Source organism: Bos mutus, chromosome 5 (assembly GCF_027580195.1).
Source record: "Bos mutus isolate GX-2022 chromosome 5, NWIPB_WYAK_1.1, whole genome shotgun sequence".
In the NCBI taxonomy this organism is placed as follows: Eukaryota; Metazoa; Chordata; class Mammalia; order Artiodactyla; family Bovidae; genus Bos; species Bos mutus.
Genome location: NC_091621.1, coordinates 67,422,769 through 67,448,819, shown reverse-complemented (window position 1 = coordinate 67,448,819; position 26,051 = coordinate 67,422,769). Strand labels below are relative to the sequence as shown.

General features: G+C 39.7%; 2 protein-coding genes across 2 annotated transcripts in view; one reads left to right on the top strand and one right to left on the bottom strand.

Moving 5' to 3' along the window:
- GLIPR1 (GLI pathogenesis related 1) overlaps positions 1 to 10,261 on the top strand; it is a 69,013-nt gene extending 58,752 nt beyond the window's left edge. The window contains 4 exon segments of the mRNA XM_005909640.2: positions 5,999 to 6,024; positions 6,027 to 6,083; positions 9,945 to 9,971; positions 10,071 to 10,261. Coding sequence (XP_005909702.2) covers positions 5,999 to 6,024; positions 6,027 to 6,083; positions 9,945 to 9,971; positions 10,071 to 10,225 — 265 coding nt within the window. The 3' untranslated portion in view covers positions 10,226 to 10,261.
- On the bottom strand, positions 9,687 to 24,133 carry KRR1 (KRR1 small subunit processome component homolog). The gene is made up of 10 exons (XM_005909641.3): positions 24,009 to 24,133; positions 20,921 to 21,093; positions 19,221 to 19,355; positions 18,912 to 19,037; positions 18,741 to 18,824; positions 17,557 to 17,613; positions 16,262 to 16,432; positions 13,073 to 13,150; positions 12,884 to 12,983; positions 9,687 to 11,204 (listed from the first exon to the last, which is right to left on the bottom strand). Exons 1-10 carry the CDS (start codon positions 24,091 to 24,093, stop codon positions 11,065 to 11,067), a joined length of 1,149 nt encoding a protein of 382 aa, XP_005909703.1. The 5' UTR covers positions 24,094 to 24,133; the 3' UTR covers positions 9,687 to 11,064.
- Between the last annotated feature and the right edge of the window lie 1,918 nt (positions 24,134 to 26,051).

Below are 26,051 nucleotides of genomic sequence, written 5' to 3'. Positions count from 1 at the left end.
TGCCCTCCAGGAGTCTTGCTTTCCCTAGTCTTGTGGAAGCTCCATAATCAAATCCTGCTGACCTTCAAAGTCAGATCCCTGGAAGATTCTCGGTCCCTTTGTAGGATCCCCAGATTGAGAAGTCTGTTTTGGGGCCTAGAATTTTCACAACACAGTGAGAACTTCTTTGTCATAATTGTTCTCCATTTTGTGGGTCATCTGCCTGACAGCTTAAGGGGGACTAACGGCGACCTCCTTCGAGAGGATTCATGCCACACACCGCACCTCCCAGGATTGCTGCTGCCAGAGCCCCTGTCCCTATGGCAGGCCACTGCTGACCTGTGCCTCCTCAGGAAACACTCCAAGGCAGGTCTGCTGCTCGTTTCCCTGGGTCCTGGTATGCACAAGGTTTTGTTGGTACCCCCCGACCCCCCACCAAGCACCTCTGGTGGGAATGAGATTTGATTTTAAATGTAATTGTGCTCCCCCCCCGCCCACCGTCTGGTTGCGGCTTTTTCTTTGCCCTTTAATGTGGTGTATATTTTGGGGTGGGTTCCAACGTTCTCCTGTTGATGATTCTTTGGCAACTAGTTGTGATTCTGGTGTTCTCGCAAGAGAAGAGAAGGCACACGTCCTTCTACTCTGCCATTAGTATCATCCTGCTGAAGCAGCTTCTTTGTCTTTGGGTGTGGGATAATTTTTTTCGTGGGTTCCAGGTCCTCTTGTCAATGGTTGTTCAGCTAGTTGCAATTTTGTTGTTTTCGCAGGAGGTGAGATGAGTGCACGTCCTTAATAATAAGGTACAAAAGTGAGTTCTCTTGGTTTCAACTCCCTTTTCTTGATTTCAGAGATATAAACAATACTAAGTTGTAAAACTTGTAAGCCAATTCATATTTGGGCTTCCCTGGTGGCTCAGATGGTGAAGAATTTGCCTGCAGTGTGGAAGACCTGGGTTCACTCCCTGCGTTGGGAAGATACCCTGGAGGAGAGCATGACAACCCATGCCAGTATCTCCATGGGTAGAGGAGCCTGGTGGGATACAGTCCACGTGGTTGCTAAGAGTTGGACACGACTAAGCACAGCACATTACATAATGTTTCTATGAACACTGAGTAACATTCATTTATTCATACAAATAAAAGCATATGTTCATTCAATTATTCAAAAAATATGTGTTCACTCAACTTCATAGGACAACAAGCCAGACACAGTCCCTGCCCCTTTGGAGTTTATTGTCTGTGGCATTCAGACAATAAAAGTACAGAGAAAATAACTGCATGATGACAGGAGCCATGCTGGAAATAGAAATAATGCTGTAATTCACTATGAGTAGGCAGGGCCCTTGTTTGAGATAAAATGTTCAGGGAAGGGCTTTCTGTGACATATTTAAGCTTAGGCGTGAAGAGTGAGAAGGAACCAGACATGTGAAGAATCTCAGAAACAGTTAGATATTCAGTTGTGAAAACAAAAGACCAGCTCCTGTGGAAAGGATGACAGAACAGACAGAAGACCAGGGTGCTTGGACCGTGAATGAGATGAAGCTGGGGGAGGAGGGAGCGCAGATCACCCAGGGCCTTGTAGACCACTGCAGCTTCACTTTACCCACCTCACAAGCTGAAGCCATCCAGGTATTTTAAGCAGAAGGTGACAAGACTTGCCTTAAATTTGGAGTTCACTGGGCATGCCTGTGGGGAAAAGATTGGAAGGGGAGTGGAGGGGAGCCCAGGAACCAGTGAAGAGGGTCCTCGTGTCCATCTGAGCCTGTTTTTCCTTCTCTACACAAGAACTTCCATGTAATTCTGAAAAGCGAGTCCCTCCCCAGTGTTTCTGAAATTCCCTCAGAATGGGCTCTGGGCAGTTAGTTCTCCAGTCCTGCGGCGCTCAGCTCTGGACTCCTGCCCTTGGCCCATGTTGACTCCTCCCCTCCCGGTCACCTCGAGTCTCCCTGATCTGCAGCATCCTGACACAGACTCTTCTTCATCAAGTGGGCCCCACCTCCACGCAGATGGCTGAAGAGACGATTATACCACAGAAGTGGAAACAACCGCTTCCATAAGCAGACGGTACAGGAGCCAGTGTACTTTGGCCATCACTGCCTTGGGGACTGTTACTCATCTCTAAGCTTTTCTTTATAAAGATCTTTCTTTCCTCTTCACCAGAGTCCCAGGGCCCCAACCCTCAGGCAACCAGGGGAACACTGAAACCTCCTACTTCTCCATTGGGCAGAATACTTAGGCTCCCTTGTCTCTTTGTATAAAATTTTACTTTATTGAAATATAGTTGACTTACAGTGTTGTATTAGTTTCTGGTATACAGCAGTGATTCCGTTGTTCAGCCACTAAATCATGTCTGACTCTTGCAGCCCCATGGTCTGCAGCCTGCTATGTTCTTCTGTCTATGGGGTTTTCCAGGCAAAAAATACTGGAGCGGGTTGCCATTTCCTTTTCCCAGGAATCTTCCTGACCCAGGGATTGAACCTACATCTCCCACACTGGCAGGCAGATTCTTTACCACTGAGCCACCAGGGAAGCCCAATGCACTTATACATATAGAACAGTTTGATTTGCTAATCCCAAACTCCTAATCCACCCCTCCCCGACCTTATCCTTTGGCAGCCACAAGTTTGTTCTCTATATTTGTTTCTGTTTTATAGATAAATTCGTGTCATATTTTAGATTTCACATTTACGTGATAGCGTATGGTATTTGTCTTTCTTACTTCACCTAGTGTAATTATGAGGTCTATCCGTCTTGCTGCCAATAGCATTATTTCATTCTTTTCTATGGTCAGTTATATCCCATTGGGCTTATATTGGGCTTCCCTCATAGCTTAGTTGGTAAAGAATCTTCCTGCAGTGCAGGAGACCTGGGTTCAATTCCTGTGTTGGGAAGATCCCCTGGAGAAGGAAATGGCAACCCACTCATTTTCTTGCCTGGAGAATCCCATGGACAGAGGAGCCTGGCGGGCTACAGTCCATGGGGTCACAGAGTCGGACATGACTTAAGGACTAAACCACCACCATATTCCATATATATTCCCTTTACTTCACACCCTCTCCAGCATTTATTTGTAGACACTTTAACGATGGCCATTCTGACCAGTGTGAGGTGGTACTTCACTACAGTTTTTATTTACATCTGTCTAGTAATTAGTGTTGAAGGCAATGGCACCCCACTCTAGCATTCTTGCCTGGAAAATCCCATGGATGGAGGAGCCTGGTGGGCTGCAGTCCATGGGGTCGCTGAGGGTCGGACACGACTGAGCAACTTCACTTTCACTTTTCACTTTCATGCATTGGAGAAGGAAACGGCAACCCACTCCAGTGTTCTTGCCTGGAGAATCCCAGGGACGGGGGAGCCTGGTGGGCTGCCATCTATAGGGTCGCACAGAGTTGGGCACGACTGTAGCGACTTAGCATCAGCAGCAGTAATTAGTGATGTTGAGCATCTTTTCATGTGCCTGTCGGCCATTTGCATGTCTTCTTTGGGTTAATGTCTATTTAGATCTTCTATCCATTTTTTGATTGGTTTATTTGTTATTGAGCTATATGTGCTATTTGTATATTTTAGAAATTAAGCCTTGTGGGTCACACCATTTGCACATATTTTCTCCCAGTTCATAGGCTGTCTTTTCATTTTATCTGTGGTTTCCCTTTGCTGTGCAAAAGCTTGTAAGTTTGATTAGGTTCTGTTTATTTTTGCTTTTATTTCTATTGCATAGAGTCTGTAGGTCTCTTAGTCTTAATCATTGCCTTCTAGACAAAATCCAGGTCTTTGCAGAGCATGTTTTTCCCAAGGTGAATTTTGCCATTTCACTGCAAGTCACAACTGCCTTACTTTTAGCTTGTTTTTGAAGTAGCAATTTTTTCCTCTTAATAGTACAGAATGCACACTTAAACAAAGTATGACGTAGTATAAGTGATTGCATTAAAAACATTCTAGAACTTAACTCAAAGAGTGCTGTGCTTTTTAACAATGAAAGATAGCCCAAGGACTAATGTCTAATTTGGATATCTTCCATAGTTGTTATCAGAACCTCTACTATATTCCTTAGACTATTTTCCACAGTGTAGAGTAAGCATGGGGCTAAATTTAATTTCTGAAACAACCTAAATTAACTTGGAGTCAAAGAATTTGAACATGTATTTTTAGTTGGAATTGAGGTGTTAGTAAAAAGTAATGTCTCTAAAGGGGGGAGTTCTTATTTTCTTTGAAAATAAATGTATAGCATTAGAGGATAGGAGTCCATGAATTTGAATTAGAAAAAAAGTTACATCTTTTTCACTAACTTCTATAGAAAATAATATTTTTTGTGAATTAACATTCCAGTCATATCAGCAATACTTACGACTGGACAGTACTACCTGTGTCTTTATAAATGTCAGATATGCTCATATCACATTCTAGTTGTAGTTCTCTCAAAATATAGTTTGTATTCATCTCTAAAATTACTGTTAATTATTAGACTCCCTGCTGTGCTGTGCAGGGAGTTGCGTCAGTAGTGTCTGACTCCTTGCGACCCCATGGATTATAGCCCACCAGGCTACTCTGTCCATGGGATTCTCCAGGAAAGAATACTGGAGTGGGTTACCATTTCCTTCTCCAGGGGATCTTCCTGGCCCAGGGATCAAACCCCCATCTCCTGCCTCCTGCCCTGGCAGCGGGTTCTTTTCCACTAGAGCAACCTGGGATGCCAGACTCCTTGCTAGCTCTCATCTAATACACAGAGAAGTATGTTTGTATATCACAAGTATTTTTAACATGTTAATAATCATTTCAATTTAATTGGCTTACTTTGTAATCCTATGAATTTTATTTTAGCTATTTTAAAACTGTTTTGAGAAAGAACCTATAGGCTCCACCAGGCTGCCAAAGGGTCCATGACATGAAAAAGTCAAGAACTCCTTTCCAAAAGCAGAGTTCCAAAAAAAGCTTAGTGCAATGGCAAGTTCATTGAAATAAATGTACAGCCTCTCATCATTACTACTCCAAAGTTATTTATGGAGATGTAAATTGTTTGGATATTATTTCACTTTCTAAGCTGATCTTGGTCAGTTACTTAACAGAGTGTTAAGCCTCTAGCTATGGGGATTAAAAAAATTAGTGTCTTCCCCATTGGGTTATTGTGAAGATTGATTCATTCAAGGACACTTAGAACAGTGCCTAGTACATGAGTATTCGGTAATTATTATGTTACCCGTGTCACATCCTTTATGTGAAAACAAACTGCACTTTAGGAACTCCCTCATAGCTCTTGTGATTTTCTTTTGGAAGACCCTCACCCCAGCCAAATGGCTCCTATCCAATAATAACCATGGAGGTTTGCTGGACTAAGAACAAAAATGTGGGTCATGAGAGCTTTTCTAAGATGGACAGTTTTATGGATGGCAGTGATCACACAGGCCAGACATTAACTAGAGGGAACATTTCTTTAAAATCAAACCTAGGTCTCATTGATTCTGATATCTGTACATTGTGGTTTTTGGTAACTTAATCTTTGAGCTGTAGTTTCCTTACCTGTAAAACAGAAATAAAAATAACTTTCTCCCAGAGTTGTCTCAGGAATTAACTGAGATGATTAAGACAAAGGTTCCTAAACACAGGCACTTAGAGTGAGTTTGGCAAATATTAGCAGGTTTCCACTTCTGCTTCCCTCTCTCCACTTCTCTCATTAATCTTCTGAATTTGTGGACTTCAATCCTAGGATTTAGCCAAAAAGAAGACAGCACTCAGTCGTGTTTGACTCTTGTGATCTCATAAACCATAGCCCACCAGGCTCCTCTATCCATGGGATTCTCCAGGCAAGAATACTGGAGTGGGTTGCCATTTCCTTCTCCGGGGGATCTTCCCAACCCAGGAATTGAACCCATGTCTCCCACATTGCAGGCAGATGCTTTACCAACTGAGCTATGTGGAAAGTTCAGTGTTTAGCCAAGGACCATGATAAATTGCAATTGGTTGGTGGGGGGAGGGGGGAGGGGGTAGAAAAACTTCCTAATGGATACTTTTCTTCTTCACAGAGGCAATTACCCAACCTGGCCATATAAAAAGGATCCACATGCAGTGCCTGCCCCAGGAATGACAAATGTTTGGACAATCTTTGCAGTGAGTAAAAGGAACAATCTACCAATAATACAATGTGTTCAAAACTCTTGTAACTTTCTAGAGATCAGTCCTGAATATTCATTGAATGACTGATGCTGAAGCTCAAACTCCAAAACTTTGGCCACCTGATGTGAAGAACTTATTCATTTGAAAAGACCCTGATGCTGGGAAAGATTCAAGGTGGGAGAAGGAGACGACAGAGGATGAAATGGTTGGATGGTATCATCTACTCAATGGATATGAGTTTGAGTCAACTTCGGGAGTTGGTGATGGACAGGGAAGCCCGGTGTGCTGCAGTCCATGGGGTCGCAGAGTCGGACAAGACTGAGCAACTGAACTGAAGAATGAAAACATTTGTTTTATCCTAATAGCTCTTTTCAGGAAAAGGGGCATCAGGTAGCAATCAAAGCAATGACTTACTGTCCTAGGAATGAATATATGTTCAAGAGAAATTTAAAGAAGCAAATATCCTTTATAGTTAGCACTAATCAGAACAACAAATGACTGATTATGGGAAATTGTAGACCCAAGATTTGCTAATTTCAGCAATATAAAAATAGTAACAAAGTTAACCAAAAGAATTCTGAATTGTGTTCAGGTAGAATTTTACCTGTCCAAAGCATTCAAGACTTAAATGTTCATCTATAGAACTGAATGAAATAAAGGCTGCAGTGTAGCACTTTTCACTAGTTCAGTTCAGTTCAGTTCAGTCAGTCATGTCCGACTTTTTGCGACCCCATGAATCGCAGCACGCCAGGCCTCCCTGTCCATCACCAACTCCCGGAGTTCACCCAGACTCACGTCCATCGAGTCAGTGATGCCATCCAGCCATCTCATCCTCTGGCGTCCCCTTCTCCTCCTGCCCCCAATCCCTCCCAGCATCAGAGTCTTTTCCAATGAGTCAACTCTTCGCATGAGGTGGCCAAAGTACTGGAGTTTCAGCTTTAGCATCATTCCTTCCAAAGAACACCCAAGACTGATCTCCTTTAGAATGGACTGGTTGGATCTCCTTGCAGTCCATGGGACTCTCAAGAGTCTTCTCCAACACCACAGTTCAAAAGCATCAATTCTTCGGTGCTCAGCTTTCCTCACAGTCCAACTCTCACATCCATACATGACCACTGGAAAAACCACAGCCTTGACTAGACAGACATTTGTTGGCAAAGTAATGTCTCTGCTTTTGAATATGCTATCTAGGTTGGTCATAACTTTCCTTCCAAGGAGTAAGCGTCTTTTAATTTCATGGCTGCAATCACCATCTGCAGTGATTTTGGAGCCCAGAAAAATAAAAGTCTGACACTGTTTCCACTGTTTCCCCATCTATTTCCCATGAAGTGATGGGACCGGATGCCATGATCTTCGTTTTCTGAATGTTGAGCTTTAAGCCAACTTTTTCACTCTCCTCTTTCACTTTCATCAAGAGGTTTTTTAGTTCCTCTTCACTTTCTGCCATAAGGGCGGTGTCATCTGCATATCTGAGGTTATTGATATTTCTCCTGGCAATCTTGATTCCAGCTTTCACTAGTAAGATGGCATTTAATGAGGAACAGTGTAGAAGGTCAATGAAGATAACTTTCCAAGGATGCTTTACATCACTTTAAAGTATTAATACACAGTTGGCCAAGAGTCCATTTATGTTTTCTGTTCCAGACACATTCCTTTCCATCTTAGTTTTTTTTCACTTTTTGAACCGGTGTGAAACGAAACATCAATCAAGCTATTACAGTTGTGCAAATTCTCTACTACTTTTGTGCTTTTATCTGTAACCAACTGAACCTCTCAGGGCTGCAGGACTGGCGTGGGGTGGTCGAAGCAGAAGGAGGCTGGAATGGACTGAGTTTAACAGCATACATTTTTGTTTGGCCAAAGTGTTCTATTGCTTACATGTCTTCAAAGTCCCTCCTAGGTCTAAAACTATAAAATTCTTTTCAACTGTTTGTTCCCTTCTTCCTGATTTGTATACATTAAATCCTCATTTTCACTCCAGCCATATAGCAATACTTGACCACCTTTCTGAGCCAGTTATTTCTCTGCAGTTCAACCATTTTTTCTGAGAATCTGGAACAAGTGCCTGGCACACACTTTACAAATATTACCTACTATCCCCAAGTTCATCCTCCCTCTAATCTCAAATCTTGTTTGCTTTGGTATTCTGGTAGCATCTTTATGCCCAGTTTTAGATGTTTTTATGCTCAAACAATCCTCACAATGCTTCTTCAGAATCAGTGATGAGAACAGACAATTAAATTATGTTGAGTAATTTTACTGTTGCTCCTGGTTAACTGTCTTTCCCACTAGACTGAATTCCAAACAGACAGAAGTTATGCCTACCTAATTCACCTTTGTAACCAACCCAGGTGCCTAGTCTGGCTGACCAATTACCACTAATTTGACTGCATTTTTTAAAAAATCATATTTTGAAAGGCGTGCTGTGATTGGGTTGCAAAGAGTCAGACACGACTGAGTGATATTTTTAAAAATCTAGACAATTAGTAACAACAGCACCAGAACAATAACAAGGAGAAAACTTGTGGACTTTTAGCTTTTGATCTTGGAGATCTAGCTTGAAATGGTCTCTAATCTTGTGGGATAAAATTCAGAAATTTAAGATTGCACTCCAACAATAATGAAAAACCCCTGGACTCTTAAGAAAGACAAAAGAAAACACAAGCTAACTTGCAGAGGGGTAAGGGTTGGAGGATAAAGGCTTTTATCTATCAGATTCCATCTCTGACAAATTATAGCAAACACTGGAGGAAAAAAAAAAACCTCTGTGGTCTTCCAGATAACTATTCCATAAATACCAACGGAGGCCAAATTAGGATGGTTTTGCAAAATGCACTGGGAATACCAATGGTACACAAGCTGATCTGAGCTAGTGCTCGTTGTGGACGGCATCTGTTTCACTATTCAAAAGCTGGAGGTTTAACATTTAAAAAATATATATATATATGTAAGAAAAAATATAACTAGCACATCACACCTTGATTTCATGGAAGTAAGTGCCAAGAAAAGTTAAAGCAGCTGAAGCTTCGATGGCAGGTCACCACAGACAATGCCCAGTCACAGGTATGACGGCCAGAGATGCTCACAAGCAGGCCGAGGATCAGCTCCTTTATGGATTCCACCACAGGGGTCCTGGATCAGCTCCTTTATGGATTCCACCACAGGGGTCCAGGATCGGCTCCTTTATGGATTCCACTACAGGGGTCCTGGATCGGCTCCTTTATGGATTCCACCACAGGAGTCCAGGATAGGCTCCTTTATGGATTCCACCACAGGAGTCCAGCAGCAGCTGGCCTGGAACCAGTGTAGAAAAGGTGTTTAACCATTTATAAAAAGTATAAGAAGGCTATGGCAGATGTGGATTTTTTTCCTCATAACTACTTGGAATGTCAAGTGGTTATGACCTTTGATAGCCAAATGCCCTATTAATAAGTTAATGACAGACTAGAACAGATCAGAGGACACTCTTTACTACTGACTGATTATAGGATGATTCTTCTCAGGGAGAAACTTATTTTCAGGAAAATATTTTAACAAACTGACCACACTGATTACTACTAATACTTATTTTTAATTGCAATGTCTTATTTTTATTACATTTATTTTATCTTATGTAAAATGACTTTCCATTTACAGTAGTGGTATATAAAAAGTTTTATATAAACAAGATGATTTTAAAATATCAAGTTATTACCATAAGTACAAAAAAATCTTGAATAATTAACCTTTGAAAATCACTGCAGTAAAGCCAAAGCAACAGTCATTGGTTATAATTAAGAGACTTGGCTCTTAAAAAGAAAAGCCTCACCAGTACCTATTCTTTTAATTTTTGTTTTCTTTCTTCTGATTTTACAGCTAACCCACAACGAGACAAAGTGACACGTATGTATATAAACCTTGAATTGTTTAAGATCTATGTGAGCTGTGTTACTGCATTATGGGTAACAACATTAACGAGAGTATTTCATGTCTGTTTCACAGGTTACTACTCTACTGTGTTTCCAGACTGGCCGATATTTCCACGTGACAGATACACATCTCTTTTTCTCATAATTATTCCACCAATCCTAATACTGAGTGTTATAATTATCATTTGGGCCAAGGGCAAATACCCTCATTTATTTACTTTGAAATAATACAATCCAGGGAGGAAAAAAATCCTCATTCAAACACGGTGTTTTGTTTTTGTTTTAGTAACAACTGAGTGTATTTCTGATTTGCAGCAAACCCCTACTCAAAAGAAGAAATGGTTCATCTTCCTAACATTATAGGAAGACTCATCTTTACATTCCACTTTTTAAGAAGCAGCACTGTTTCCAAGCTGCCACAGCTGTGACTTGCAGTGAGTAAGCTCTATCGCCGTACGCCTCAGCTTCTGAATATGTAAAGTGAGAGAGCTAGATTTAGGTGAGTCTGAGAAACTGCACCGGCCCTCACGAGTAAAAACACTCTGATATAACCTGGTGCATGCTGCTCCAACTCTACGTATCTGGTTTTCCACTTTCTCTTGGAATTTGATATGGTTTACTACTTCCTCAGACTCAGACTGGAATAGTAATTAGGGAATTAATTTAAAAGGCCTCGCTCTTTTGGATTATGAATTAATTTTGGAACAAAATGTAAATGAGATTACATTAGAGCACTTCCTCAAAACCAAATGCTGGGACATGATTATATTTAAAGTCTAAACTACCTTAAAAATTACCCCTAAAATCATGCTTAGGTAAAACCTGCCTGGAATAGATTAGATACAATGCATATAAACACATATATACCACTCTCTAGTATAAAATTTTTCAAAAAACATATGGATGATACAATAATTTATAAAGAAAAGTTGTTTATATTAACACTGTAATTAAGCACAAACTCAGAAAAAAGTGATCAGGATAAGGCAACTAATGTTGCCAACTACAGTATTTCAAAATCCTTTACAAAAGGAGATAGCTTAATAAATTTTAGTTCAGAGTTTGTGTTACTTTTTCTTCTTTTTCTTTTCATCTGCTTCCATTTTAAGCTTAACTTCTTCAGCTGTAAGAGCTCCCAGTTTCTTATTCTTTGCTTTCTTAACCTTTTCCTTGAGGGCAGCCACATCAATTTTAGTTTCAGTAGAAGCTAAATAAATTAAAAAAAACAATACATGTAATTCCTTAGATTTTACCAAATAAAACAAAGATTACATAAATATGAATAATTTTAGAGTACTATTGTAATTGAAAGGTCATGTTATAAAATACAAAATACCTGCTAAAAGGAAAGTTAGAAATTTTTTCAAACTAGGAGAAAACAAAGTACTTAAACAGACTAGTAAGAATATACATGAAAATGACATTATACTTTAACTACCTGAACGAATTATTGGATTCAACTATGTTGAAATTACATTTTTCAACATAAAATGTTGAAATTTTAAATTGTTTGAAATTATTATTTTTACTTGTTTCCATATTCTGGAACTTTACAGTACTCTTTAAAAAACTTAGTTTTCCAAATATTAGTTCAATTAATGATTAGTATTATTTCATTTAACAAGATTTTGGTAATAAAGACAATAATCTGAGAGTATCTGGAGGTCCTAACAGAACCAAACCATGTAGCTAACACCAGAAGTCTGAACAAAATAGAGGAAAGCAGCAGCAAAAAATGGCAAATTTTCTTATCATTTAAAGAACAGTATTCAGGACATAAAGAACCACAAGATAAAATGTCATCATACAAACACCCTAGCAACTTGAGAGCAGACTTCAAGTCTCCACTACAATGGAACAGCTACACTTTATCCAGTATTAAACTGAGGTTAAACTACTATTTGAACACCTTGAGAGTACAAAACTGACCGACTAAAAATTATGATGCTTATGATATTTTTAACTTTTATATAACCAATGATCTAAGAAGTAGAATACAGTATTTTTTAAGTTATTAACACTGATATATATTAAGAAAATAGTAACATTACACCCGGCTTAGACCAATAGGTGATGTACAATACTGGAACTTTATAATACTGGCGACCTCCCTCCCCTCATTATGCCACTGACCACTTCGGAGAGTTACTTTACAGAAGAGTACAAGGGTTACTAGTGGAAAAGAAAATGTAAAAGAGAAGGTAGGTCAAAACAAGGCCAGGAATAATGTTTTCTCTGAGTGTCTTTTTAATAGCCTCTGAGTAAGAAAGATATTCCTGCTATTCTGCTGGTGTTTTAGCCCAAGGTCATGAGAAATGCATGTTAACAATACAAGCATCAAGTTCTAAGTCACAGATTATACAAGTAAAGAAAGTATAAATTTGGTAAGCTCTTTAAGGGGCATGACAGCAGACCTCAGGGATCTTCCCGCTCTATTTCTATAGAGGACTCACTGCTCTGGTTTCTATCTTTCAAAACAAAGAGTCCTTCCTTAGCACAGCAGAGATCAGGAAGCGACTGTCAATCTAGGATACTCTCAAATAGGCACTGAAAGTGAAAGTGAAGTCGCTCAGTTGTGTCCGACTCTTTGCGACCCTGTGGACTGTAGCCTACCAGGCTCCTCTCTCCATGGGAATCCCCAGGCAAGAATACTGGAGTGGGTTGCCATTTCCTTCTCCAAGGGATCTTTCCGACAAGCTGGTACTAAATTATGGGTTATCTCAGTCACCTCGTCCCAAGGACTTGTGAGTAATGAAACGCTGAGAGAACTGATGAAAGATGTGGTTATTTCTTAACATGAACTCAGAGATTCAACAAATTCACTATGGGTTTACTTTTCCTCTAACAGACTTCAACATCATAACAAGACTTAGAAAACAGCATTACCTTCCTTAGGTTTCTTTAGGTGAACTGGTTTTTCTTTAGGTGGAATAAAAGCTTTGTTTCTTTCCTCTTGTCTCTTACTAAGAGCTTCTGCTTGTTTAGCCTACATGATTAACAAAGTTTTCAGTTAAGTAAGAATCCAAAGTATCCACGCACTTTGCAGTTAATGTTGCAAGCTAGACACAGTCTTACCTTTATTGCTTCCATTTTCTGTCTCTTCTTTTGACTTGCCTTCAAAAAGTATTCACCACTAGCCAATTCTTTATCAATCTGTTGAAATGAGTATTTACAATTACTTCAGAAATCATGTAGATGGGAAGTCAATTCCTAAGAAATTCACAATGACCCTGAGGTAAAGACAGTAGGGTCAAAACTCTTATGTAAGGTAGTGGCCTAAAAAGAAGGAAATGCACTCTAAGCTGACAAGAATATACATACACAAAAGCTCGCAGGTAGGAAAGTAGGTGATGTGTACATGGAATACTCAACAGACTGCTTTAGGGGAGGTGGAAGGTCAATGACTCAGGAAAGTGAGGTAAGACACTTGGAAAGAGTTTGGGACATGAAGAAACATGAATAAGGGAGGCGGGATGTGATTTAGAAATAACTGAAGCTTCCTGAGAAGAGTGAAGAGAGCAAAGTAACACTTTATAAAAGGAACAGAAAAAAGGAGATAAAACCCTGTTTGTTTTTTTTTTAAGTTTCATTTTGTTCATCACACAAAATGAAAAGCAAGAATTATCAGGATGTAGCGACTTCACTTTCCCTTTTCACTTTCATGCATTGGAGAAGGAAATGGCAACCCACTCCAGTGTTCTTGCCTGGAGAATCCCAGGGACGGGGGAGCCTGGTGGGCTGCCGTCTATGGGGTCGCACAGAGTTGGACACGACTGAAGCGACTTAGCAGCAGCAGCAGCGACTAAATACTAATTAGAGCAAGTAACAACTCATTCATTAAATAGTTAACATACAACTGATCTATCTAAGGCAACGCTCTAAACTATTACTACACTCTCTACAGTGACTAACTCTGCCACTTATTTGCTATGTTCAGTTGCTCAGTCGCGTCTGACTCTTTGCGACCCCATGGACTGCAGCACGCCACTCTTCCCTGTCCATCGCCAATTCCCGAAGCATGCTCAAACTCATATCCATCGAGTCAGTGATACCATCCCACCATCTCATCCTCTGTCGTCCCCTTCTCCTCCTGCCTTCAGTCTCTCCCAGACAATTCTCAAATTCTCATAGACAATTCTTTGAGACAGGTATGATCATCATCCTCATTTTATGTCCGAAGAAACTGGGGGCACAGATGTGTTAAATTATGCTAATTAACATAACCCCAGACACGCAGATGACACCACGCTTACGGCAGAAAGCGAAGAGGAACTGAAGAGCCTCTTGATGAAAGTGAGAGAGAAGTGAAAAATCTGGCTTAAAACTCAACATTCATAAAACTAAGATCATGGCATCCAGTCCCATAACTTCATGGCACATAGATGGGGAAACAGTGACAGACTTGATTTTCTTGGGCTCCAAAATCACTGCAGATGGTGACTGCAGCCATGAAATTAAAAGACGCTTACTCCTTGGGGAAAAAAGCTATGGCAAACCTAGACAGCATGTTAAAAAGCAGAACCATTACTTTGTCAACAAAGGTCTGTCTAGACAAAGCTATGGTTTTTCCAGTAGTCATGCACGGATGTGAGAGGTGGACCATAAAGAAAGCTGAGTGCCAAAGAATTGATGCTTTTGAACTGTGGTGTTGGAGAAGACTCTTGAGAGTCCCTTGGACTGCTAGGAGATCCAACCAGTGCATCCTAAAGGAGATTAGTCTTGAATATTCACTGGAAGGACTGATGCGAAAACTGAAGCTCCAATCCTTTGGCCACCTGATGCAAAGCACTGACTCATTGGAAAAGACCCTGATGCTGAGAGAGACTGAAGGCAGGAGGAGAAGGGGACGACAGAGGATGAGATGGTGGAATGGTATCACTGACTCGATGGATATGAGTTTGAGCATGCTTCGGGAATTGGTGATGGACAGGGAAGAGTGGCGTGCTGCAGTCCATGGGGTCGCAAAGAGTCAGACGTGACTGAGCAACTGAACATAGCAAATAAGTGGCAGAGTTAAGTCAATCGAGACACTGCTGATTTAAGAAGCTTACAGTCAGAGAAGAGGAAGACAAGACAAATAGTGAGTACAGGACAGGGCTACATGGAACACACCAGGTGTTACAGAAGCGTGCTTTAGTACCTGGGTCACTCACTACTTTCCCCCAACTAACACTTTCTTTCTGGCTTCACTTTATTTTCCAATGTAGAGCTCCAGATCCAACACTTACACATTTTTTTTTTTTTACAATGATGATCATCATCCCTTTTTTACCTCTGACCTTTCATCAAACCTTCCCTGAAAAACTGCAAACACAGGGCTGTGGGGAAGACAAGATAGTATAAAGAAAAAAAAGGGTTAAAGGAAAAACTTCAACATACACCCAAGGGAGGGAATAATGAAGAAAGATCCTCCAGCAGACAGGTGAAGAAAGAACTCAAAGAACAAGCAAAGAATGGACTGATGCAGATGGGAAAAAAAATTGTGAGCTAAGAGCAAGCTGAAAGAGTTTTTGCCTGGTAATCTCAAATATTTGAGGGGAAAAAAAGCAATGTCATCTACGGGGAGTGGAAGAGTGGCGAAAGAATTAAGAGGACACAAAGCAGCCAGAGAATACTGCTGAAGACCATCTGAGGCTGGACATGGGAGTTTTTAAGGGATATAATCCAAAGATCTGACTTTCTTCAGCTATGTTTAGTAGCCACACTGTGGGAAAAGAAGTCAAGTTTTAGGACTGATGCAAATTTCAGGGCTGTTCTGTCAGACAAGTGTGACAGAAAAAGGGAGTATGAAAGGAAACAGCGACAGGCAAGAGAGAAAAGAAATTATGCCAGAAGACAGTAGACAGAATGAGAGGCATTCACATCTTAAAAAAAAAAAGGCAGATATTAGAAGTTAAGATTTCAAATCCAGAGCAAAATATATAGTACATGTCACACGAATGAGGCCAAAGCAGAACTGAAAGCACTGTGGGCTGCGTCACTGACACTTTTTAACCGTGGAACATTCACAGTGGCTACAGGTACAGACACACAACCAACATCACCCACTTTGATGTCACTTTACTCTCACAACATGAAGCTTCCACTCCCCACCTCCATATAGTTAGTTCAAAATAAGTGTATTTACACTTACCTTCGGATTCTTGCATCTCTACACACCCAAACACCCACAGAAATCCCACCTAAAATACCCTCAAAGTTTCTGACAAAATAGATTAAAACGGTTTCCCTCTCATGTAACAAAATTCCACATTTAATACTGACCTGACTTTCTGGCTGTGGTGGTGGGAATGGTGTATACTCTTTCTTAACAGTTTTCTTCTTTGGTTCCTTGCGTTTATTCACATTTTTGTGCTTGAACTGTGGCAAAAACCTTTCCCAACTTTGTGATCTTAACTCAGAGTCCTTCGCCAGCTCTCGTTTAATCATTAAGGTCTTGGGTCATGGTAATATACGAACAAAGTAAACACTTTTAATTTTAGAAGTGACATGTTTCTCACCCTAAGACATTATAAACAATGTTCCTATAAATAATAAAATTAAAAGGAACAACTCTTAGCCGCTTCAGTAGATTAAATCAATTCTGTAAAGAAAAAGCATATAATCTCAAATATGCATAACTAACCAAGCATCAGAAAACCATTAGAAATTTAGATTAAGAAACAGAATCATTAAAATAGAGATGAAAATAAGACTAAGTTTTTCATTAAAACCCTTGAAATTCAACTTCATTATACAGAGAGAGTGCTTAATTGTGAAGTTTCCTACAAGCAGGAAGCTTTCAGTAGCACATGAAATATCATTATCATAGAGAAATAAAAAACTAAAGTTTCTCATGATCAATGAAACCAGTGTTTTCACACTTCCCCCAACTCCACCTGAATTTTATCGACACTGAAACATCACAGGATGCAAAGTAGGCATCAGATGCAAGACATGCTCTCTTTAATGTCCCAATGAAACCCAAAATCATTTTTTCACCCTAATCTAAGAGTGACTTTTCAAATTCATCAAATTCAAGGACTGTTTAACAAATATCCATCATAAAACATCATATACCATGGTTATGTCTCCAAGAACAATTACTGAATGTTATGCATACAGGGATATACTCTCTCAATGGGCCTATAATTTGAGTGTTAAATTCCAAAACAAGTTTTAATGCAATCTGAATTATTCCAGACTTACAGAAAATGGCAGAATTCTAAAAGATCACACTTATAAATACAGTCTGTGGGCTCATCAGACTAAGAAAACTGAACTGGTACCCTCTACAACAAATTCCATGAAGCGTATTTTATTTGTATCAGAACTGAATCACTACATTACAGAGCCCACTTCAACAGCTTTCTTTCACACTAACTCCTCAGAGACCTAAGCTTTCAAGGAAGGAACTATAGGACTGGGATAGTGTTGAGTGGGCTGAACTCTACCCAAATAGTTCTGCCTTATCTGTTTTGTATATTAGACTTTCATAAAAGATTTATTTTTAAGAAAAGTTTCTATAGCTAAAAACAATTCGATAACCACTGTTTTACTAATGAACAGTGAACACTCACTTTAATATTGTAAATTGGATGAATATTCTTCATAGTGTCCAGGACTACTTTTCGAACCTGAAATTTGCAAAGAAAAATGAATCAGTTATTTATAATGAAGACTTCAGTGAACTAGGTAGAAGAGGATTAATAGATTGCAAAATAACCTATGAACCAGGCAATGGCTACCAAATTGAATATAGTAGTCCCTTCAACTGTTCTGAGTGGCTTCTGGATCTTTCATAACAGTTAACTTCACTTGGATACAATGAAGTCTCTCAATTTTACTGCTAAAAAGTGATACACAGAATTAACACAGCAGTCTGGAGCTATGTAATTTAGGGGAAAGAGAGATGGATTTAGAGTTAGAAAATATGTGAGCAAATGCTGGGACTTCATAGGGGAAAGTCACTTAATTTTCCTCCTGACTTCAGCTTTTGAATTCTGTAATACATTTGAAATAAAACCACCTTAAGGATCTGTTGTAAGAATTAAATAATAGACTCTACAAAACTATGAAATACTCAAAACACCTAAGTTGTTATTGTGCCATAACAACTTATGAGATATTGAGTTACCTCATAAGATTGAGTTATCTCATGATAACTTATGAGAAAGAAGTCCAAAAGACGTATTATTAAAGGCCCTGAAAAGGAAGTAAGAGCTCACAGCCAGATACACACAACAAAAGCCTCAAAAGGAGCTTACAGAAACAGTATGTGCTCTGTAGATTTTCTAATAACATGTGACAAACTAATATTCATGAAACATTAACATATTAAAACTCAAAGAAAATACATCTTAAAGGAAGTTTTCTGACCCTGACCTCTACTGGCTGTATCTGTTACTGCAAAGAACAAGATCTGCTCAATTCTCCAATCATTTAAACCCATGTGTTTTCTAATGTTTGCTACAGACTGAGATCTTAAAATACCCACTTAAAACCTGTAGTAGGGGAAGTAATGATGAACAGACCTTCTAATTCAGAAATGAATCTCTCTGTAGTTACCAAAAGTTGGCCATGATATGTTAAGGTTCAGGAATGGCTATTCCCTCAAATTACATGAAGAATTTACTAATGAAAATCAAACAAAGCACAATTTTTTAAAATTATGAAAAAATATATTATGCAATGAACTATTATAGTATACCCATATTCTTTCATTTATTCTCTGCTAAAACTAATTTAAGAGCGTAAACCTCACCTCCTTCAAGCCACTAAAAGGTCCAATGGCTGAAACCGTGTTTCCCTGAACCATAATGTAACAGTTTGTCAAGAGTTCCAACGCCTATATCAAAAGAGCACAAAGTTGAATTTCAGTACACTGAAAAACTAACAATAGAGGAAGACATACTTTTTCACTAATAAAAAGTACCTTCAAAGTAGATCCTTTGGGACCAATAAGCCGTTGTCTTCTTTTTACAAATCTCTCTTTATTTCTTACTAAAGAACCTATTTTAATGATGTCACATGCAACATCATCCTGAAGAATTCGTATTGCCTTTTGGGAAAATAAAGAAAATAGCTCATCAACATTCTTTACAAGTACAAATGTTTTCCAAGCCAAGAAATTTAAGCACAAAAATGAAAACGTTTTAGGGGGGAGGGTGGTGGCGGCAATGATATATGTTGTCTCTAATGTTGATGCAAATAAAGCAAAGTCTAAATTTAATTCTAAATTTACCTGTTCAAATGAAACACTCCTTGCTAACAGTTTGATTAGGTCTCTGGCCCTAATGATGATATATGGATCAAATGTCTTCTTGGTAGTACAGACAGTCATGCTGCCCTCAATCAGGTCCAGGGTTGCATTAATATGCTACAAAAAGAGCGAACAGCAGTTATCTGAAAATGAATTCAATTTTAGATGATTACAGAGCCTATCCTAGCCTAACTATTAATTTCTGTGCCATTAAGATATCTCAAAATCGTTTAACTCTCTCCTTGAAGAAGCTGGAAAGTTAATGTAAATAAGGAATACTTGATTACGTTTACATTTCAAAGAGTATAAGAGACTCAGGTAATTAAAAACATTTATAGTTGGCTTTAGGATAATTTACACTTTTTGGAATAAATATTACCTCCAGTCTAAAAAATCACATCAATCAAAATGAGGTCATATTTAAGACTTAAGGTAAAAATGTAAAGCTTATAATTTCCCTACCCTGGCTAGATGTTGCTCTAATCTAAAATCTTCTCCCTAGAGTGAAAATAGACTTTCCCTTTCAAACTCTCCCCTGGTAGCTCAGCGGTGAAACATCTGCCCATCAATACAGGAGATGCAAGAGATGCAGGTTCCATCTCTGGGGTGGGAAGATCCCCAGGAGAAGGAAATGGCAACTCACTCCAGTATTCTTGCCTGGGAAATCTCATGGACAGAGAAGCCTGGAGGACTACAGTCCATGGACACAATGGAGCGACTAAACAACAACAACATTAGCTAAATACAAAGTAAAAACAAACTGTCATAGGTTTAAAAATAAAAGCAATAACTAGAGAATCTGTGCGTTAACTTTCAAAAGAACCAGACTTCAACAAAGCAAATAAAAATGCTATTTTCTAACTGTGAGCATGACCTCAAGAATATTTCAATACAGTGAATGATGAACAATTAAACATAAGGTTAGGTGTCTATCAGTTTAAACACACACACAGAAACAAATTGGGTCTAATCCCAGATGTGGACAGCTGTAAAATACGGCCTGGTGTGCTAACCACGCTCATGCCTAGTGGGCACAAATGACTCCAGAGCAGTCCCACAGCTGAGAAAGAGATTTTCTATCACAACCTAGTGTGTACACAAACACAGAGACAAACCAAAAGCTTCAGAAAATGATACTTATCCTTACCACATGTGATATGTTTTTTTCCTAAGGCTCACTATGGCCATTAAATTCACTTCCTGATTCTCTAAGGGGGTCTCAATCCAGTTTGAAAAATAAAATCAAATGCACTGCTCTAGGAGCATGGCAGGAGCAACAAACAGGAAAGTTGGTCACATCCATCATCTTTCATTTACAATAAGATGTTAAACAATGCCAGGAGCATGCCTCAGCTCAAAACGGTACAGGTTGATGGCAACCATCACAGCAGAGACTACACATTCTGAAATCTGGAGTTTCCAAACGAGTTTCAGACACCCCTACAAATTTAAATCCCCTAAAAATGTAAAAGCATGTCAATTTTTCCGAGTAATCTGTTATTCACAAAACTAAGAACAAATGAACAGTAAGGATAATGCTTACCTAGTCTGTTTAAAATACCAAATGAATCAAATTAAACAGCTATGCTAGCACCTTTACATAGAAATCCATCATCACACATTCACTTACTCAGAAGATATAAGCAATAGCAATATCAGAGAAATACATAAAACATGCATACATGTTCATTCAAGGCTTTCTGTACCAATGGCCAGCACTCTTTCAAGTAAGCCTCTCTGTATTTCGGAAACAAAGTTGCAAAACTGCTCTCCTCCAGAAGTCCTCTGGGATTGTCCTCTTTGGAGAAAGCTGGCTCCTTCCAACCATCCGGAACAGTGAGGAGTTCAGATTCATCTACAGAGGAGGAAAAATCTACACATCAGATTTAACTTCTTTTGAAGATTTTTGAACACTTGTACGCATACGTGCACAAGTGTCCCAATACTCTCATGCATTTCCTTCTTCCCTGCTTTTTATATTATTCAACAGTCCAAGAACATGCCTCTGTCATTATCAACATACTGTATTAGAATTATCTGCAGTGTGTGTTCCAGTCGCGTCACAGACAAAGCTCCTTGAGGGCAGGGACTCTGCTCCTTGGGTCCTCAGTTACTGGCATACACCTGGCATACAGTGGGTTCTCACAAACTTCTACCGCACTACACTGTTTTAGAGTTGAGGATCCAAATACTATTTGGTTTACACTACTATTTTAAATAAAGTAACATTTCAGACTCAACTCAAGTGGAGCCTATGTGTATATATGTTTGTATGTGCGTATACATAAAGTTTTCAAAAACTGATTCCAGTGTATACTTTCAGTTAATATTCACTACTGTAGGGTTTTAGGCTTTCCTAACAGCTTTCATGTGACTTCCTTCTGTATACTCTCATCAAAACTATGAAAGGAAGAACTGGTATTATTATTTCCACTTTAGAAAAGATACTCCATTCAAAGCGTTCAAGTGACTAGTGTAGGGAATATGAAGCTGCCTCAGGCTAGGTCTCCTCTCATTAAAGCAAAATGCCTCCTAAGGCCATAAATTGTCTCCTATATCACTTATTAAAACTCCTGGTCCTGGATTTACCTCTTAAATCTAACGGCTATATCTTAACTCACTGTTAAACAAAGGTCTGATCCATGGGCCTGCAGCACAGGCATAAATTGGGAGTCTGTCAGAAATGCAATTCTTGCGTTCCATCCAGACCTATTAAATGTGAACCTCTGAGATGAAGCCCAGCAATCTGTCTTAATGGTGTCATGAGGAGACTCTTGTGCATACTGAAGTTTAAGAAGCAGGTCTTTACGGTCCATCGTAGCCATCCCAGTCAGATATATTTGCTTTCTGTTTCTTTTACTCACACCCACTTTGTTATTTAGGGCTCAAGTCACAGAGAATTAGTCTTCATTTACCATTTACTCCTCAATATCCTAAAAAAACCCTCAAATTCTGCAATACTGACTACTTAAAATGCATATCTGGGCTTCCCTCCTAGCTCAGTTGGTAAAGAATATGGCTGCAATCTTGATCCCTGGCGTCAGGAAGATGCCCTGGAGAAGGAAATGGCAACCCACTCCAGTATTCTTGCCTGGAGAATCCCATGGACAGAGGAGCCTGGCAGGCTACAGTCCGTGGGGTCGGAAGAGTTGGACATGACTTAGTGACTAAATCACCACAAAAACCCATCTGACCAAGATTCTACCAAACAACTCGTTGGTTGTGAATTTAAAAAAAAGAAAAAAACCTGGCTAAAGAGATAGTTTAGTTTCACAATAAAAGAACAACAAATAAATCCCAAACATGTGTAAAGACGTATAATCTCATTAGCAATCAGGATAGTTTGAATTAAAACCACAATACGATTTCATACTTAACAAAACAACAAATTTAAAATTCAGATAACAGCCAGTGTTAGCGCTCCTACTACTTCTGGAAGTATAAAGTGCCACAGCTTCTTTGGAAAATATTATTATTTGCACATGCTCTACCCTACACTACAAAGATTCCAATCCCATGTAATGTACATAAACAAAGAAACTCCAGAATACATTAACCAGGAGAAATGTATGAAGATGTTTATAATAACAAACAATGGGGACAGTCCAAAAGTCCAGCAACATTAAAATGAAAATTTACATTACGGTGTATTCATACAAGGGAACATCATACAGTAGCGAAAAGAATAAATTACAGCTACAACTATTGCCCTAACTGAATAACAACAAAGTTTAGTCTAAGAAGCAAGACAGAAAAAAATACCTACAATCCTTTTTCATTCATGTAAAATTCAAAATCGGACAAAATTGAAACATTTTGGGCATAGGTGGTAAGGATTATGAAGAAAGGAAACAATACTCAACATGATTCAGAATGGTTACTTTAAGTCCCTAAAGTAAAAGAATGATCTGAGAGGTGCACGTAGCGGGTTTTGGAGATATGGTTGGTAATGCTCTATTCTTCTTAATGCTCTGACGAGCTGCTTTTCACCTGTTGGTGTTATTCTTTAAGCTGTATATGCACCGGCCTCTGCCATACCCTTAATTAAAACAACAAAACACTTTTAATCTCTAATGCCTATAGAATCGAAATTTGAGGTTTTTAATACTTCCAGTAAGTCTGGCTGAGCAGGCCCCCAGCTATTTCTCTGTCTACCACACTGAAGATAATGGATAAAACAAGAGCGCGAGCGCAAAGCAAGAGAGCAATTTAAAAAGAACGCAGTTGCAAGAGTAGGCGCTGGGCTGGCTGATAACTTCAGCAACTTGACAAATAGGAATAACAACAAACGCTCCAAAATTTTTTCAATGGCTGACAAATTGACGCTAAGGGCACGCCGGTTACCTCCTTCTATCACTACAGCTGTCTTAGTCCTTCATTATCACTACCAGTCGTTCACTCAGATGCATAACCACCACTTTCTCCCACCTCATTCCTCATTCTGCCAACAATTTCCAAACACCGCCGCGAGTTTAAAGTCCTGAAGCGCCCTCCTCAATTTCTTAATCCTCATATTTTTACAGAACACGCATTCAGCAACATCTCTACTTTGGAAAGCAATAAATTAGGAACACGTGGCTGGCACCATACAGGCCGGTCAGTCCTCAAGTCTGGTCAACAACCCTCCAGATCGGCAATTACAGGTACACAAACTCACAGAACAAGCCCAAGGCGGCGTTACACGTGCCTAGCCAGCGAAAGCAAAAAAAAAAAAAAAAACACCAACTCAAAATCCACAAACTCCAGGCTTCGGTTTTTAGACAACCTCACCTCGGTTCTCCGACGTCGGCTTCGGGCTACGAAGCTCACTTTTCCCCGACGCTGTAGTCGGCCCATTCTGCTTAGAGGACGCCATCTTCAAGCTGCTTCCGGTCCTACCGGAAGCGAAACCTCCGTAAATCCTCCCGGCTGTAATCCGCGTACTCAAATTGAGTTCCACCGAACTCAGAGGAGGAGCTCTGCGCAGTTTCTGCGCGTGCGCAAGCTAGAGCCCGCGTATTTGCATAAACTTTTGCTCTACTCCCGCGTAGCGAAAGGAGAGTTGGAGACTGCTTTGACCTGGCGCGGGTAACTACGGAGTTCTATTGCGTGTTGGGAATTAGTAGTTTAGCACTGGCAGCAAGTCGGAGAAGGTTTTTATCCTTCGTTTTCTCATGCACTCAGGGTCTAACGCGAAAAGCAAGACTCGAAGCTTTAACTCGAGTGCAACTTGAATCTCAGTGCTATCACTCCTTCACTCATTCGAATGAAATATTTATATGACTGTCCAATATGTGCTAGGCGTTGGGAGGTGGTACAGATATGAGAATATATGAGCCTTGACAGCAAGGAGCGACAGTAATAGATACCATTTATTGTGAGACTATTTTGTCGGAGGGTATTTATTTAACATTTCTAATCCTTGAAACAAAGACGAAGTTAAAGCAAAGCTCTTTAAGATTGATTTTTTTTTTTTTGACAGTATTAATAAGTTTTCAAAGTCATTGTTTCTGATGATTACTGTCTAGGGTCCTGGCATTTCTAAGCAGAGATATAGTAATTAAGCGACAATTCTGAAGTTTTTCACCTAGCCTGTTCAGTCTGACAAGTCCAACTCTTTGTGACCCCATGGACTGTAGCCCGGCAGGCTTCTCTGTGCAAGGGATTTTCTAGGCAAGAATACTGGAATGGGTTACCCGTTTCCTTCTCCAAGAGATCTTCTGGAACCACGGATCCAATGGCAGGGGCTGGGGGCGTGGGGGTTGACGGGGCGGGGTGGGGGGGGGGAGGAGGACTCCTGCATTAGTAGGCGGATTCTCTACTGCTGAGAGGCTGGGAAAATGACTTAACTCCTACCTACCCCAACAGTATACATGGCTGATGTCACGATGTCCTTACTATGACTACACTGTGAGGAACCTAAAAGTTCTTACACACGACAAAGATGATACTTTGTTGGTTAAATTGTCTTATTGCTATACATTTTTAAATTTTTCTGCAGCACAGATAGAGAAAGCATTTGACAGGTTGGATTTCTCACATTAAGGAAATGGGGAACATTTATTGGACGTCCGGCCTCCTGTATCTTCTATAAAAGATACTCGTTTATAAGGTTCAGGTATAAATCAATTACTTGGGGACAGAAGATCAAAAGACACATGATTATGTAAAGATTTCTGCTTTAATTTTGTGTGTCTTCTAAATGACAGGCACTGATCTTTAAACAAGCCCCTGTGTCCTGTCTTCCAAAGTAAACTGGCTCACGAGTTAATGATTGGGAAATGTGAAGATGTCAAAAGGAAGAAAAGCTGTTGGGCTAGAAAACTGATTACAGCTTAGACTATAATCCTGCCACGTATGGACTCACCATGGCTCACTGGTCCCTGAAAGATACAAAGGCCTGATCCACATTCCTAAGTTGTTTTTACAGGAAGCAGACCCCCTCTAAATGAAAATTGCTGACCGTAAGAACATAGACCCTACACGGGTTGAAACAAGGAGGTTGATGATGCTTAAACTTTACCTCAATGCCAGCCAGTCCCAGAATTGTCCAGGAGCTGGTCACGCCCTGCTCCGTAAACACTGTGAAAGTGCTCCCTGCCCCCTCCAGGGTGGCTCACACAATATTGAGGGCATCAACCCCCTGTGGCCCCCTTTGTCTGGCAAAGCAATAAAAGCTACTCTTCTACTTCACCCAAACTCTCTGTGCTTTTCTGTTTGGAACCAATGAACAGAGGCCAAGTTTCAGCAACAATTTCATATGTTATTAACAATTTATTGAAAAATAAAAGACAATCCCTAAAATAGAACAAATAACAGATGAAAGTTACAAAG

Excerpts from the sequence above, each read along its gene's own strand:
- KRR1 (XM_005909641.3), bottom strand. The coding sequence starts at position 24,093 with ATGGCGTCCTCTAAGCAGAATGGGCCGACTACAGCGTCGGGGAAAAGT. Across the intron at positions 19,356-20,920 it reads AGAAAGCCTTGAATGAACAT|CATATTAATGCAACCCTGGA; the intron begins GTATGCATGTTT and ends CTCTTTTTGTAG. Across the intron at positions 11,205-12,883 it reads CCTAAAGAAACCTAAGGAAG|CTTCTACTGAAACTAAAATT; the intron begins GTAATGCTGTTT and ends TAATTTATTTAG.